Raw genomic sequence first — 17,978 nt, 5'->3', positions numbered from 1 at the left:
TGAGATGATTCAACACTCATTTCTCTTTCCAGACTTCCAAATGCAGGAAACAAAGGAATCTCTCTTAACAAGATAAAGTATTTATCTCAAATCAACAGCAAAATAGTAAGATGAATTTGAAACATTAGAGATAATCCTATTACAACAGGAAATCAAAATATTCCTGCTATTGGTATTAATATTTCACATTGTTCTGGAAGCTATGATTAATGCAATAATACAGGCAATAGAAATAAGAGCAATAATGTAGGAATGGCAAGGACACATTTACCGTCATTTGCATGTAATATAATTGTCCACCAGAAAACTCAAGAAAATCAATTGAAAAAATATTAGAACTACTAAGAGTTCAGTTAAGTGGCTGAATAGACCAACTGCTCTTCTATATACCAATGGTAATCAGATAGAAAATCTAATGGGAAAAATTCTGATTCTTGAAAGCAATGATATACATGTAGGATCTAGAAAAGACCTTATGAGAAGTAGGATGACCTCAATAATGACAGCCGTAAGTCTTGAGAATAACTGGAATAATTGTTTCTGGATAGGATGAAAATATCACAAAGGTAATAATGACGGTTAATTTTTGTGTCATCTTGACTGGACCATGGAGTACCCAGATATTTGGTCAAGCATTACTCTGGGTGTTTCTGTGAGGGTGTTTTGGATGAGATTAACATTTAAATCAGTAGACTGAGTAAAGCAGATTGCCCTCTCTAATGTGGGTGGGCCTCATCCAATCAGTTGAAGGCCTGAAAAGAACAAGGCTGATTCTCCCCTAAGTAAAAAAAAAAAAAAGTAAAAGCACACAAAAATAAATGTTCCTCCTGCCTGACTGCCTTTGAACTGAAACATCAGTTCTTCCCAGTGTTGAGCCTGCCAGCCTTCAGACTGGAAGTACACCATTGGTTCTCCTGAGTCTCCAGCTTGCTGACTCCCCCTGCAGATCTTGGGACTTGTCAGCCTCCATAATCTCGTGAGCCAATTCCTGATAATTAATCTCTTTCTCTCTATGTATACATCCTATTGATTTTGTTTCTGTGGAGAGCCCTAACATGTGTCACTTCTTTCCAGATTAATTCATACTTTTAAAGTGGTTCCAATAAAAACCCTATTTGGAGGAACTATGATAAAAAAATTCTAGAATTCATCAGGAAGGATAAACAAGAAGAGTTAAGAAAAAGTCTAAAAACAAGAGGAATCTAAGTGTGACTATTGAGGGGGGAAGACAGACTATAATGAAATATGAACACATATTATAAAGCTAAAATAATGAAAACAATGTGGTTACAAGGATAGCCAGAAAGTCCAAGGGAAGAGAATAATATATTAAAAACAGATCAAAGTTTGTGAAACATTTAAAATACAATTTGCATTATATTAGGTAGCAAAAAGGAAGAATTATTCTGTAAATAGTGCTGGATAAATTGGTTAGAAATGTGCAGGGAAATTTAGAGTTAGGCACTCATTTTTTTTTTTTTTACCATGTAACAAAATTAATCCTAGGTGAGTTTTTTTTATTTAAATGCAAAGAAAATATAAACTATAAAAATATATGATAGATTATCAAATTGAGAGAAGAATTTCTAAGTGTAAAAACAATGGAGAAAATGGCAAATAAAAAATCATTTAAATACATTAAAATTAAAACTGTTGATATATATATATATATACATATCCTATATAACTCAAACAATACATTGAAAGAATATTTGCAAATTATATGACAGTCAAATGATCCATATATTTAATATACAAAGAAACTGGATGAATAGATTTTAAAAGCTAAAGACCTTATTACATGTGACAAAGGATAGGAAAAATCTGCAAACGATGCATTGTTGCCCTTACTCTAGAGTACCTTTATTAAGGCATGTCCTTAATTTAATTCTGGGACTGTTTAGGGAGGCCTTACCCTCTGGCTGATCTGAATTCTGAATCTCCCAGCACTGTGTCACCTCCAGTAGCTGTTTCCTGCCAGGCCTCTTGAAGCCTCACCCTGCTTATGTGCAGTTTAGTATTTAGCCAAAGACTTAAGAATAGTCTTATGCAGATTTCTGGTGCCCCTTTTCTGCATAGCTCCGTCTTCTCTGCTACTCTGTCCACAGATTCCAGCCACCTGAGCTATGCTTAACTCTTCTCTCATTTCTTCCGTCTCATGGAACTTTTTTTTTTTTTTCTGTTTGGGCTTCACTTCCCTCTGCTGCAGTTTGCAAAGTGCTGCCAGGCAGAAAGCCAGACTGAATGTAGAGGTCACCACATCAATTTCCTTTCTCTCAAGGATCAAAGCCCTGAAGTGTTTGTTGTACAATGTAGTTGTTTATGATAAAAGGACAAGTCAGTTACTCAGACATGGTTGTGTCCCAAACTCTCCATTGAGGTTTTGATTTTAGCAATTACACTTTTTTTATTTCTAGAAATTCTGTCTGGTAAATGTATCTGTTTAGTCTCTATAATTTTTTTGAAGTTCATTTTTGTAATTTCATAGTTCATTTCATATGCATTCTGTATTCAGTTCCAACATCTTCATTCTTTGGAGTCTAAATTTATTGTCTCTGTTGATTCGGACTCACAATGGCTGGCCTTCACTGGATTTGGTAGTCTTTATTTAAGAGGTTATGCTTGATTGTTACCTGAGTCTTGTGGGGTGATTTCTTCAGACCTTTGAACTCTGGTGCTCTGGCCTGAGATCCTCACTTATGTTCCTTGTTATTTCCTGCAAGACCAATTCAGGTTCCAAGCTACCTAGTCTTCACCCCTGGCTACCTGGGGCTCAGCTCTTGGGAATTTTAAACTTTATTTTACCCTTTCTTCTTTCATTTTGATGGGAGAAATTCTTGGAGACTAGAAATGTTCCAATGTATGTTGTTTTTGGGGGTCTAGCTATTGTGGAGAAGTTAACCTCTGAGCTTTCAAAACCTCAAGTATCAAGGAGTGAAAGCACACGTATTAATTGTATAATCAGAAAAATTAAAAAAAGGCAACAAATATCTGTATCTGAATTACTGATGCACATATTTATGTGGTCATTAATCACTATGAGAAACTGAATTATTAGTATAATCTATTTAGCATTTTCATGTTGCTTAATTTATTTCTCAAGTCCAAATACTGTACTAGCTAAAGGATACTTTCCATAGACTTAATCTGTATAAATTTTAGAAAAATATTTAAGCTGACAAATGAAGGCTAACAATTGGTTATGCCTTAATAGGCTGAACACCAAGCAAATCCTAGTCTTTTATTTGTTCATTTTGCAATAAGTCCTGACATCATCTTCTCCTCTTTCTTAAATTTGCTTATTTAGCAGGGCACAATGCAGTTTTGATGTACAATCTGGTTTCAAAAGACTCTTTGAGACAGCTAATCTTCTGTACACTCACTGTAATTAAATATTACAGCACAACGGGTATATAAGATATGCACTTTCTTGAGAACCTCTTAGCACTGAAGAGCAATGACATAAAAAAGTATAGATTTTCAGAGTGTTTTGCAGATTTTTCAGCTTGAACTTTTAACTCTTATAGCACCTAGAGCTTTCAGAAAGCAAAGCATTATATACCATAGACTGGAAATACCTTTATTAATTGTCTTTCATTCTGTCCTAAAGTCTCGTTCCACTTCAGTTTAAAACCTGCTAGTAGACTTACCTTCACACTTGCTTCATCCTAGAAAATACCGTATGCAACAGGAAATGTCATACTGAATTAGACTAATAGTCACGTTCAGTTCTTTGTGTCTTACAGTAAATGCCACCAAAATATGTTTTGTAAGAGAGTATGACTACTATCTTTGACTATTAAATCTAGTAAGTGATTTCCACTGATGTTCCTTTATCAATTAATCCCCTTCCCATCCCTATCATCCAATCTCAAATCATGTGATAGTTTCATAAATTCACAATCACCATCATACTTTTATTTTTCTTAAAACCATCTCTATCTGCTTCAAGAAGATGTGACCTAACTCTGGATTTGGTGAGTAAGCCCACCCAACACATGACCTTCAAGATTTATTCCCACTTTTTCCAGACTGAGATCCTAAGTTTTAAAAACGTGCTTTTCTTTAAAAAGTAAACAAAGACATGGGATAAACAGTCAAACAGTTCAATAATAGCTCATTAAATATATCAGCTTATAGCCCCCTTCATTAAATATACCTCTCAGGCCCCATCTTCAAAGGGCATTCTGAACAAAATCGCAGCTAGGCTTTGAATTACCAGGCAGGAGAAATCTGACCAAAGAGAAAAGACCTATCAATACCGATAGTCAAGATCTCTCCTGTGAAATGGCCCAGCCAGAATAAGAATGAGTGAAACCCATCAGTCAAAAGCTCATTCCATGCACACGGAGCTTCCACTTTTTTAAAGATATAAACATACAGCAAAAGATTACCAGAAAGTTGAGAAAAGCCTCAACTAATGTGAGACACCCAAAATACAAATAGAAGAAAGGAATGAGGCAATGAAGGGAGCAGAAGAAAACTTTAAAGAAACTAAAATTAATAATCAGAGAGAGAATAAAAGCTGCTGAATACATGAAACAAAAACAGGAGACAGTAAGAAAATAAAAATCAGAGAAAAATTCAAAAAAAAGAAATGTATGATGGAATAAATAAACTGGAGAATGGATAGAAGGTAAGAAAGTCCTCAACAAATTCATAAAAATCTTTAAGAAAGGTACAGTAAAAAGACAAAGAGATGAACACTAAGAAAGAAGAAAAGGAAAATTCCAGGATGAGTGTAGATTTGGTATCTGAATGCAGGTATCCCCCACTTCTTGAGTTTGCATTTTGCTACTTCACTTTTACCAAAGACCTATATTAGTACCATCACGGCTTTTGTCAAGAAAGCAAAAACCCTCTTTGGATTTCTTTTGGTAACTGAAAACAGGTACTAATATAGGTCTTTCATAAAAGCGAAGTGATGTAATGTGAACTTTTGGAAAGCAGGGTGGGAAGGGGGGTACTCTTAGCAAAGCGGGAGAATCCTGTAATAGAAATTCCAGAAAAACAGGACAGAGAATACAAGAGGGAAGGAAGTTCTCAAAGAAATAATTATTTTTTTTTCTAGAACTAAATGCTGTAATTTTTTAAATTGAAAGGACTATTGAGTGCTTAGCAAAATCAATGAGTAAAAGATCTTTACCAAGTTATATTAATGTGAAATTTTAGAACAGTGGGGACAAAAGAAGATTCTACTACATTCCAAAAGGAGAAAAAAAAAAACAAAACAGGTCAAGAATCAGATAACTGATTTCCTGACAACAACATTAAAAGTTGGAAAACAGTGGGGCAATGCTTTCCAAGTTCTGAAGGAAAAGGTATCATTCTAGATTTGTACCCCTGGACAAATTGTTGTCCAAGCATGAGGGTAGAATAAAGGCATTATTAGGCATACAAGATCAACATTTATTTACCACGTAGCCTTTCTCAGGAAATATGGAGGATTGTACTCCACATCAAGAATGGAAAAGATAAGAAAGGGGAAGACCTGGGAGATGGAGAAGGTAAAATAGAATCTTTGAGAGATGAAGTAGGGAGATAGATCCTATGACAGTTCTGCATCAGGACTAGGGAACAACCACTTTAGATGGGAAAGATAGAGAGCTCCAGGAGGCATTTCCAAAATTACAATAAAAATTGACATATTACTTGATGTGTTAGAATGTATTAACAATATATGTTTAGTTTGGGAGATGCGTCTGGGGATGAATTAATGATAGGTAAATGAATAGTACACAAAAATTAAGCTAACTGAAAGGGAAAAAATTGTTAATCTAGGGAAAGTATGAAGATGGATAAGGAAGGAAACAATAATTGATTTAACAAATTATGTTCTAACTATACTGAAAGGATGGGAAAGTGTGTGTGTGTGTGTGTGTGTATGTGTGTGTTAGAGGGGGTTTGTGTAATAGAGTCAAATCCTCATCTTCTATTATAGGAAGTCAACAGTTAATAATCTAAAAATTAAATTAATCAAGGAATATTGGTATAAGCATGTTTTCTTGAAATATGAAAGCAGATACCAAAAGAAAATGCTAAGAGATTTGAAAGGGACTGTCTCTGAGGAGCAGAAATGAGGGAAGAGGGATGCTGTATTTTATTTATACAGATAACTTTGATAAAGATATATTAAAATATAATTCTATGCAGTGAAAGTGTGTTTGGAACACGAACAGTAGCATATGATACACTCTTCTGTACCCTGCTGTGTTCTCATAAAAATATCCTGTAGATCATCTCAGATCCGCATGATAAATGGACTTCATTCTTTTTCATAGTTACATACTGTTTCATTGATGACATAAACTTATAAATATATGGATTAGGGTATTACAATCCCAGAAGTAAAATCCTACATCAAAATTTTGACATACTTCTGTTTCCCTCCAAACACGTTACACCCAAATTTATAGCCTCCCCAGCACTTGCCTCATACATTTACCAGCACCATATACTACAGAACCATTCTATCTTTTCAATCTGGTATGTGAAAGGACATATTGACAGTATTATCATTAAGAATTTAACTTACATTTCTTTAAATTTATTTTTTTAAACTGTCTACTAAATCCCATTTTAAAAATGTCTTCATTCAGATCCTTTCTCCATTCTCTTATTTTCTCTATTCTATTTCTGAAAAAACACTGTCCTTCTCATCCTTTACAATACTACACAAAATTTATCTTTTTCACAAAACTTTTATAATACTGGTTTTACTTCCTCTGAGCATTGTATATTTATATGAATACAGTCACAATTATAAATACGAGTATATTCCTTAGTTTAGATTTGTGCCAAAAATACTGATTGTGATATATAAAATTATAAATATATAAAGATGTAAAGAGAATTACACCTTTGCATTGATTTTCATCTTATGATATTTCACAGAATTTAAGATGTGATTGATTGCAAAATGTACCATTATTTCATGAGCTACTAAGACAGTAAAAATACTGCCAATTAAAAGAAAAAAAACATAATGCTTTTTTATCACTTAAAATTTTTATCTTATTGAATATTATATAATTTGTATTTTCACATTCTTTGGAAGTAAAAGTAGCATGTAAAAATGTTAATTTATTGTATGGCTATAAAAAGTAGGATAATTACTGAATTTTGAAAACTGGTAAATTTCTAGGAGTTGCCATAGTAAGAGGTTGCCTACAAAATAACCAACATTAGTACAAAAGGGGCTGCTGTAGTGTTGCTTTAATTATTTTAAGCCATTTAAGCAATCAGTTCTATAAAGCAAACTGATATTCCATTAAGTCACATGTAAACTTTGTGAAAGCTTCCCAGTACCAATGACTATAATTGTACCAAGTATGAATTCCTATTATACACTGAGAGGCTTTATGGCTCTGTGATTTATTTACCTACAAAGGTGCTGATGAAATTAATTTCACTGGCATGTATTGTTATGGCATGTATAAAATCAATGGAGGTTTGGTAACCGAAAACGAGTCCCAAAGTTTGGAGGTGACGTTTCAGAAAGACATAAGTCCACAGATATACATAAAAGCAAAGTTTCTTGATTCAGAGCAGGTATATTTATTTAAGATAATGTAAGTATGGTAGACAGGTTGCTTTATAATTATATTTTACAAAAAAGAACAATAAACTGGAATTTCAGTTAAATGAATTTCTTAATATGAAATGATTCTGAGAAGTATCACAAAACTTTTATCATGTAGACTCTGCAAAGAGTATGATACTAAAATCTTATGTATAGCTTTATCTTTCTAAAGAACAGCTTGTAGAAGAAACTACAAAGAGAATAATAGCATACATGTATATAGTACATACATTATTATTTTAATGCATTTAACATTTTTTCAATTGATGTAAACAACAATCCAGTGCATTATTTTTACTTGTCACTTTATAGAGGATAAAGTTCAAGAGTGATAGTGTGTAGGGAATCATTGTAATTTACCACTTTTTTCCATTTTTATTGACCAGAATATTTTATTTATTACCATTTCAAAATTATGCTGCAGTCTTATAAACAGATGACTATCCATTTATTCTGATAATAAGGAAAAAAGATTGCGCATGTAGTATTCCTTGGGAGAATAGCAGAACTATAAATAACTTTAATGAGCGAATTCAGTTTTTAATGTACATTTATAGGATTGTTCTAAATGGCAATTTTTCCATGTGTGCAAGATAATATAACTTAGAGTCAAAGATAAAAGTACATTTCATTTTTTTCAAGTATTTTAGATAGCAAATAATATTGAGAACATTCAGTGTATGGTAAAATAGACCTGGAGTATGTTAAATGAGTTGGAGGGCATTTTCATTTAGTCAATCAATTGAATCAACCCTGAAAACAGGTGAAATTAATTAGTATACTATGTGGGATCCCAAATTATGAATCCTGTGTTTCTATATCAATGTAATAAATAATAATCAGATAAAGAATGTAAAAACATATAGTCAATGCTAATAAAAATATTTTCTTGGAAATAACATTACTTTTATAAATAGGCTGATGCACAGCTATCAATTTCACATTTAATAACTTATAAAAAACAAAGTCAGTATTTCCTATTTTCATATGCAAAAGCAAGGTAATAGTTGGAGTGTGTGCAATTTACATTAAATACATCTTGGAAAAGAAGATACATGAACATATCTTCCACATACAATACATTAATATGTTAAATTCACTGTTCTACTTTTGTACAGTATCCTTTTATACAGTAACTTTTTTAATTGAACAGACTTAACCATTAAGTACTAGTACATTATTTTCTCCATGTGAAAATCTACTTTTGTTTTTCAATAGAAACTGTTTTTTGTCCTCTTTTAAGACATATTATTTTGAAATACTAAATTATATTTAAATTATGATTACTGGCTGTTTGGCATCACTTTTGCATGTGGTCCTTTTGCAAGAAACAAAATATTAACTTCTACCTAATATTTACATCCTTCTTCTAAAGTATTTTCTATTAGTCTGTTAGAGTACTCATTTTGATGCTACAGACATTTACTAACAATATGAGTAAGGTACAGGGTGGTAAGATATTATTGGGACTAGTGTTATTAACATATGCCACTTGCAATCAGGAGCAGCATCATGTTAAAACAAGGACAACGGCGACGGCTACTGCTACAACTACTACTATTTTACCATCACTACGGGACATTTTTTGAGAAAAACAAATCTACATGTTAAATTTCTTTGTTGTATACATAAAAGAATACCAGACATTCTATTGACTTTGGTAAATGAACACAGACTTTTAAAAACCTTCATGTGATTCAAACAATGTATGTTCATTATGTACTTTTAAAAGTTAAAAGAATAATGTAAACCATCATGTTGTATAGTAGCATAATTCTATTTGTTTTTCAAAACAATTTCAATATAATTAAAACCCAGATAAGTAATAGAGATTCATCAACAATTCTAGGGCCCTAAGATAGATAAATCTTAGTGAATATTCATTTCCTTAAAGTAAGTTCACAGTCTAAAACCAAAGAAAATATGTCGTTCTTCATTTTTAAGTGATCTAGATTCCAGAAGCCATACATTAATTCGAAGTTAGGCAAATTTCTAATAAAATATTTAAAATACATTCTTATATAGTCAGTGGAGGTATCTATATACTTCTGAAAGGAATGAAGAAGTGCAGGGTTCAGTAAATCAAGGCAAAAGCTCAAAGTGATAACACATAACTTTTGTAGTTAGTAAGAAGATGCATTTTATCTGTCTTACATTCAAGAATTCAGTTCAAGAAAAAAAATTTTAGTGTTTCACCTTCTCCTTCATTTCTACGATTTCTGATCTCAAACCTGCTTCTGTTCTTTGAAAGTTTTGCTTCTTGCATTTGTCATGTAGATAATAATCCTTTAAAGTTTGCTTTACAAGTACCTAGTCAAAAAAATATTTATATATAAAAAATATATACACACACACACATATATGCAATATTTATTTAGGATGAAATACAGAGGTAATGGCATGTCAAATAGTATTATGATAATAATATGAAACAGTAAGGTACATAATACAAAAACCAACAGAAAATATAAGAATCAAAGACTTAATCATAAAACATTTCCTTTAAAGTTCAGTGTTTTGTTTGGTAACTTGGCCAATCCTTAGTCTTATAAAGGTTTAGAATAAATGTAGTCATTCTTGTGGGTCTATGTACTACTACATAGAATCAAGTGTCAGTGTGACACCACTATATGACGAATTAGTTGGGAACACTACTTATATAGACATATTAAACAGTACGGTCCTACTTTTTAATGCTTAGTTTAAGTTCTTACAGGGTTATATAAAGTTCTTTAAGAGATTAGGAAGACCTGACTTCTTTTGTTAGCTTAATTACAACTGTTACCACCTTAGATAAATAAATAAGCCTACTTGCTGCTAAACATTTTAGATCAACATTCCCCAAAATGGGTTCTGTAAAACATTAGGCCTCAAAGCTATTTTGGAAAATACTGAATACTGCGCTTTTCTTTAAAAGAGACAAATAAATAGTGCCATATTAAGATCTCGGAAGTTCTAAGAAACCTAATTTAACCATGTTTATTGTGATCTTTTTCAAACTTATTTGACTAAGCAGTTTTGTTTTGTTTTTGTTTTTAGAATAATATGCATTGATATTCCTTGGGACTACTTTGGTAATACTGCTATAGACAGATATAAATGTTTTAAGCTTGAAAAAAACAGCAAGAAATATATATTTGCAAACATGTACAAATGAATAAAACCTTCAAGTAGAGACTTATCTAATTGGAACCCATAATAAACCATAATTTCATTGTTCTAGTTGACTTTTTTTTTTTTAAAGAAAAGAGAAAAAAACCCTCATTTTGGAGATTAGCAACAAGTTTGAGACATTTCTTTGGGTTGATGCAAATTGAATGGATCTCCTGTATCTTCCTCAACTACAGGGATAGTTAATAAATAAGATGGCTTTCCCATTAGACAGAATGAGGCTTGATCCTAGTTTGCGACTTACTAGCAAGCTATCAGGCAAATTATTCACTAACCCTCTCTTTTCCCTGCTGTTAAATGGGATTTCTATCTGTGAGGATTAAATGAGAGACCGCATGTGGAAGAACACCTAATATAGTGCCAGGCACTTCAAATAACTGAAAAAATTAGCTGCTATTATTGTAGCAGATGTTTGGAATCATGATCCTAAAAAATAGTAGCAAATACTCCTTAGACATTAATAATCCTAGATTATAAAAATTCAATCTAGAGTCATTATTTTTTATTTGCTCAGGTACAAAGCTGCAAGTTAAACAAAAAAAAAATTTCAATTAAGGCACTCCAAGAGAATTTCAGTCGGATGACTATTTATTCCAGTTCATTTTTATATTACAACTTAATTACAACAAAGTAGTCTTTTGCTATAATGACTAATTCTTAAATTGAATTACTGGTCTAAAATAAAATCATTAAAAGAGTAATTCTTAAATCGAACTAGTGACCTAAAAATTAAAAATAAATTCTATTTCTTAAATGTCATAACAAAAAATAAATACTGTCCCTTCCTTTACTGTTACTGAACAAATTTAGACAGCAAAGCTTACATACTTATCTGCTATGAAGTTCCTTCTTCAGACAGGATTTGAAAGTGGTATACTTCTGAATTGTTTTATAACCCTGTGGAACAGAGGATTAAAAATGCAAATGTAAATAAAATGTTATGGGGCCACAGGTGTGCAATAAAGAAAGCAAAAATAGAAACACATAACACCCAAGAGAGAAACACAGTGTCAGAGGTTTATAACATAGTTTGTATTTTAATTTTATCTTGTTACTCTAGAATTTTTGAGGAGGAATAAATGATTTTCAATACATGTATGCCCTTTCAGGTATTTGTGCCATTATTCCAAATGTTACCAATTAACCACTAGATGGCAGTTAACTACACAGTATTTTATTAAGACAGCTTGGCTTTAAAAAAGTCATTACAAAAATTTTTAAAAACATTTTCTAACATGAATCTTGATTCTTTTGTATATGTAACTTTTTCTCTTTTTAAATGTACTATACTTAGGGGTATTCTTACTAAAGAGGGAAGATTGAATACTCCAGCTGTTATTAGCAATTTTTTTTTCCTTTTTCCATTTGTGGTACCATCCACAAATGTTAGATGTGTAAACACTTACTGATTCATGTTATATTTCATTCTTTAAAATGTGCTTCTGAAGAAAAAAATCATTGAATTTCTCATAATTACTTTTCAGTGTAAGATGTTAAGAGGAAAAACAGTTCAACATACAAAAAGTTTTTTATTTTATTTTCCATACAAGTACTGAATATGCAGTGACTTAAGTGTCTCAAGTTGCCTTGTGGAAATCAGCATCATATAAAATGAGAAACAGTGATATTTCTTTGTAAACTAACAAGTTTGGCACTCAGTGTGCAGACTGAATTAATTGAAAATATTTGGCATTTCCCCCCACAAATTGGGATGAAGACATTAAACTAATAGAGTATAAAAATAAGTTATTAAAATTCAAATTGATTTTATATTTTAAAAAAGCCTTATCTTTTATTACCTCAAATTGTTTTTGAAAGTATGTAGGGCCTTATATTTTTTTATTTTCAAATATAACATTTCATGTTTATATCTGTAAAAATTTATATTATTTCTGAAACTTAGATGGATTTTTTTCTTTCAGTTTTTAAAAAGGATAACAATAGGCTTGAAATTTATAGGTTTACCCGGAATCCTCTATGGAGTCTGTCTTTCATAATTCCAATAAATTCTTTATAACTTAATTGATCATCTTTGTCAACGTCAAAAATCTTGAAGACTGTGTTCACTAAATGTGGTGACAGTTTGAGGCCAGTAGCTACATAGACGGCACGCTTAAATTCATCTAGATAAATGTTACAGAAAAGGAGTAAACCATTAACATTATTTTTATAATATGTATTCATTACTAGCAAGGTTATAAAAGCTTTTTTCTAAACATGGGTCGCTACCTTATGTAATTTGACTTTCCATTAATCATGCTATCTTCTAGGGAACAAAATATCTTTGTAGTTTTAATTTAAAGGGCCAAGAATAACTGTATCTTAGTTTAACAATACATTCATAGTCACTGAATGTTTAATGAGCACCTACTATCAAAGACAGATACTTTAGAGGTTATTAAGATGAACAAGTTCTCAAAAAACCTACAGTTCATATGGGAGATGAGACAACTGCCCAAATAACCCTTACACGGGACCATACAAAAAGTACCAACCAAGAGCTATGAGAATTTGGAAATGAGTGATGACTTGTCTGTAGTATGGAGAAGGGAGAGAGAGGAGCAGTGACTAGGAAAGGCTGTGACTTGGTATTTGAGCTGAGCTCTGCAGGTAGATGATGTCAGCTTGTAGAGATGAGAGAAACGGCAGATGAGATGACATGAATGAACAAAGGCATGGAGGGAACAGGAAAGTATAAGGCACATTCTGAAAACAATGAGCCATCTGGATACACAGGAGCTGGAGCTCTGTACAGGGACTTTGAGGTGAGGAACCTGTGCATTCCTCAACACACAATTGGGGAACTGAAGAGTTTTCCGAAGCAGGTGTGTTGTAGATATTTAATCTGTGTTTTAGAAAGAATATTCTGTGAGTTGTCTAGGAAACATCGAAGAGGAAGGTGGGTAATGGCAGGAGTATCACTGAGGTGGCTAGGGCAATGGTCCTTTTGAGAGGTAATAGTCCTTTTGAGAGGTAATAGTAGTGGCAACAGAAAAGGAAGAATTATATCCCTAGCACCTCCAAGAGTACACAACTGATTTTTTTCCATTTCCCAGTTCCACAAGGTAAAAGAGCAACTGTCCGTTCTGAACTAAGTAAACAGATATTGAGGTTTTTTTTCTTTCTCTTTTTTTGTGGTTGATTAGGTTTATCATGGTAGTAAACACTGGTCTGGGAAGGCAGGGTTCCCAAAGGTTCTGGTTTTAAAACACTAAAATGGGTTGAGTTGAGAAGGTGGCTTATCTGAACACCTAGACTAGACAAAGGGTGAACTATGACACATTTTTGGGTTTCTCTTCCTCAATGAATGAATGAAGCCAGGAGGAAGTCAATCTCTATGTTTTTGGGAGAGATACAATTACTTAGATGCTGCAGATTGGCTTCTCTTAGAACCTGGCAATAAAATAATGACTCCTCTGAGATTATGTTTGGGAAATAACATCTAATAGATTATGACAGACACAGGTCAAATCACCTTAGAGACATGAACAGAAAGTCCTCATATGGCAAGAATACTTAAAAAGGAAATGGCCATGAGGGAAGAAGGGATAGCAGTTATAGCCACAGAATCCTAGAAAAAGGACTTGACTTGTTAGTCTACCTACAGGGAAAGAAGGAGCTGGTCCTAAGGTCAACAGCATTCTGAGTTCTATAACAGTTATACTGTTCTGTAAATTAAGCAAAATAGACATTCAATTTTATTTATCGTTCCTAAAACTCAGTTAATTTCAGTCTATGGCTAAGAAGTGATTCTGTTGACACAATTCAGGTTGCTGAGCCAGCAGGGACTGTAGGTAAAATCAGTAATATAAATATCATTCTGTGATGATGTTTGAAGCATGACTAGCTGGTTCTTCTATAGGTACACAAACAGCCCTCAATGTTATCAAGAGGTTTCCTCTTCTTTGAACCTTTACAGACATCATTAGCTTTTCCCCATAATATGAAATGGAGATAATAAGTTTAATACAAAAATTTAGTATATTTCCCTAAAATTCCCTTAGGGAAAGCAGATTTCCCATTGAATTACATAACAAACTTTCAGGCCGGATGATGGCTAATATGCTATATCTAATTAATTTGCTGTAAAAGTCCCTAGAAACAATGTAGAATTATTTTTTGCTTTTAAGTTTTAAAAGATTATTACTTACCTTGCCCTATAGAACGACTTGCAAAGTTATACATATTCAAGGCTATTGCAAAGTCTTCTAGGTTGTTCAAAAACTGGAAAAATGACCTGAATTCATCAAATGTGATGCCCTATATTGGGAGAATATATGTAAATATATTTAGTAGTGCCAAACTTATTAAAATAACTATTTATACTTACTAGAAGTAAATAGATTAAGCATGTGTAATATGTCTTATAAGTAAACATTTCAAGAGTACATTCTGAAACCTTCATTCTCCAAATGGAGTGTAAAATTCACTCACATTTTTTTCTACTGGGCAGTGTTGCTACTATTACAATGACAGGTGAAAATATTTTTAAAACACTATCATATCAGTGCAAAGTTTTAAAAAAATGCTAAAACAAAAATGGATAAATAAGCTGCAATTTTGTACTCTGTATTTCAGGCCAGAGTTTTTTAAACCTTGAAAGTAAATACAAGGATGAAAAAAAAAGATGAAAAACAAACAAAAACCCACCTAAAAAAATCATTCTCCTCTACATGTACTCCTTAAGCATAATTAAGCATTAGGTCATTAATGTCTTTATAATGATAATGCTAAATCAAAATGTTCAATAAGGCAACAGTAATGCATTTTCACTTATTTCTGCCATGATAATGCTGCTAGGACAGCAGGAGGTAGTAGAATGACGGGGTGTGTCACTGTACTTCCAACACAGGGTCTGGTATGGAATCACTGGAAAGGACTCTGAAATGTCATTTACATAAATTGCAGTTATGATCACTGCTATTATTTCAGTTAAACAGGAAAGTTATTTAAACCAAGCACAATGTAGCTCAGATAATACAAATTTGGATATGAAAAGCTACATTTAATTAATAAGCTCTCCTCTGCAAAATAAATGTGATTGAAAAAAAAGAAGTAAACAGAAAAGAGCAGAGGGCCAAGAGCTTATGCTTAACAAGGCCCTAATGTAGTGTTTAAAAGGGAAAGGAAATTAACAAGGCAGCACTGGAAAGACAGGGAGAGAACCAAGAGAGTCTATTTTCATAAAAGTCAACTGTTGATTAAGTGATTTATAATCAAAATAATATTATCAATTTATTATCAAAGTAATAATATCCAATTTTGGTATACATTATTTCCACTTCAATTACAACCCTTCTTTACTTGCAAGGAGAATCCTCACTGTCCTTTCTCTTCACATTTTTCTTTCTCTTTACTTTTATAGCTATTCCAACCCTGGATTCTGCTTTGGGACCCGATCCCACCTGCTACGGTATGTATCCTGGAGAGGACTGTTTGAATCAATTAGGGAGACCGAGCCAGAAGACAAACCTCTTCTGGTTTGTCTTGAGGTGGAGAGCTTGTTGCCAGGGAAACTGGTCACTGCTCTAGTTCTGTACCAGTTTATGCGCAACCAGTTGCCACAGCAACAGTCTCTGTCTTAGGGTGACAGGTTAATGCTGGTAAAAGTGAAAAACAGGAGGATGAGTTATTTTTAAGCAAAGTGTAAACAAAATTGTCATTACTTTTATGGAGTATAAAGTTAAAAAGCAAATCAAAGAATGACAGGATACAATGTTCACCCTCTGAACCTTTAGATTTTCAAAGCAGGGTTCTCATGTTTAGAAAGACAAATGAAAAACCATACAATAATTATCTTGTGTAGCTTAAACTTTTTTGTGTCTGGAAATATAGAATTATAAGTTGAAAAACAGGACAAACATATTGATGGAGATAATTTAAAGTAATCCATTCTTAACAGCAGTGAGGAAAAGGGTCTGGGGAAGTGGTGGAGAGAGGGGATATAGACATTTCTTCTTTTCAGTCTCACCCCCAGATTCACTTCTGTAATGAACCACTGGGACTTGAATAAAATGAGTCCTAATTGTTGGAAGTGGAATGAAAAGAAGTAGGTTACATTTTAACAAAAATAAAATGCTAATAACTGAAAATTTTAAAACATCAAAAATACATACATACTGAGAGTCCAGAAAGAAACCTAAATATCTATGGTCAACTGATTTTCAGTAAGGGTACCAAGATCATTTATTGGAGAAAGAAGAGTTTCTTTAACAAATGGTGCTGAGACAACTGGATATCCACATGTAAAAGAAAGAAGTTTGACTCTTATTTCACTCCATATATAAAAATTAATTCAAAATGGCTCAAAGACCTAAATTTAACAGCTAAAATTAAAACCCTGCATGCATTTAAGGATACTATCAAGAAAGTAAAAAGACAATCGACAGAATGGGATAAAATATTTACAAACTGTGTATCTGATAAGAGTCTAGTACCTAGAATATATAAAGAACTCTTATAAATCAATAACAAAAAGACAACCCAATTAAATCATGGAGAAGGACTTGAATAGATATTTCTTCAAGAAGATATACAAATGGCCAACAAACAAACACAGGAAAAGATATTCAACATTGCTATTCACTGGGGAAATGCAAATCAAAACCACAGTGATACCACTCCATACATACTAGGATGGCAACAACTAAAAAGGCAGACAATAGCAAGTGTTGGTGAGGATGCGGAGAAATTAGAAACAATACATTTTTAATGGGACTGCAAAATGCTGTAGCTACTTTGAAAACCAGTTTGGCAGTTCTTCAAAATGTTAAACATTAAGGTAGCCATGTGACCGAGCTATATACTCTGAGGTATATATCTAATTCTTTGGAATTTAAAATGTGTCCACACAAAAAATTGTACACAAATATTATAAAAGCATTATTAAAATAGCCAAAATTGGAAACAACTCAATGTTCACCAACTAACAAATAGATAAAATGTGGTGTATCTATGAGGTGTTAGCAAACAATACAGTGAATGTTTAAATTAAAAAAAATGTTATTATAGTAAAAGACACATTGCCATTAATCCCCCTCAAATTACTCCCTCTCGCTTTGAACACACTTATCCCATCATTCTTGCCACTTTCTGAAGCAGTTCTGGAAGTCCTCTTTTGTGAGTATCTTGAGTTGTGCTGTCGTGGCTGCCTTGATGTCCTGAATCATTTTGACTTTGGGGAAGAGTCAGAAGTCTCACGGTGCCAGATCTCATGAATAAGGTG

At 32.7% G+C, this 17,978-nt stretch overlaps 1 protein-coding gene and 1 long non-coding RNA gene across 2 annotated transcripts in view; one reads left to right on the top strand and one right to left on the bottom strand.

The window, feature by feature from the left end:
- LOC141571046 (uncharacterized) overlaps positions 1-17,978 on the top strand; it is a 76,513-nt gene that overhangs the window by 14,221 nt on the left and 44,314 nt on the right. Inside the window, exon 4 of the long non-coding RNA XR_012495538.1 lies at positions 16,119-16,166. This is a non-coding gene — a long non-coding RNA (uncharacterized LOC141571046). The remainder of the gene's footprint in view (positions 1-16,118; positions 16,167-17,978) is intronic.
- Positions 7,534-17,978, bottom strand: part of MICU3 (mitochondrial calcium uptake family member 3) — a 77,992-nt gene continuing 67,547 nt past the window's right edge. Inside the window, exons 11-14 of the mRNA XM_074329724.1 lie at positions 14,905-15,013; positions 12,719-12,876; positions 11,582-11,650; positions 7,534-9,892 (exon numbers count right to left, since the gene is read on the bottom strand). Coding sequence (XP_074185825.1) covers positions 11,582-11,650; positions 12,719-12,876; positions 14,905-15,013 — 336 coding nt within the window. The 3' untranslated portion in view covers positions 7,534-9,892. The remainder of the gene's footprint in view (positions 9,893-11,581; positions 11,651-12,718; positions 12,877-14,904; positions 15,014-17,978) is intronic.

Source organism: Rhinolophus sinicus, linkage group LG04 (genome assembly GCF_036562045.2).
Source record: "Rhinolophus sinicus isolate RSC01 linkage group LG04, ASM3656204v1, whole genome shotgun sequence".
NCBI classification, from domain to species: Eukaryota; Metazoa; Chordata; class Mammalia; order Chiroptera; family Rhinolophidae; genus Rhinolophus; species Rhinolophus sinicus.
Note: the sequence above shows the minus strand (reverse complement) of the source record. Positions and strands in the feature narration are given on the sequence as shown.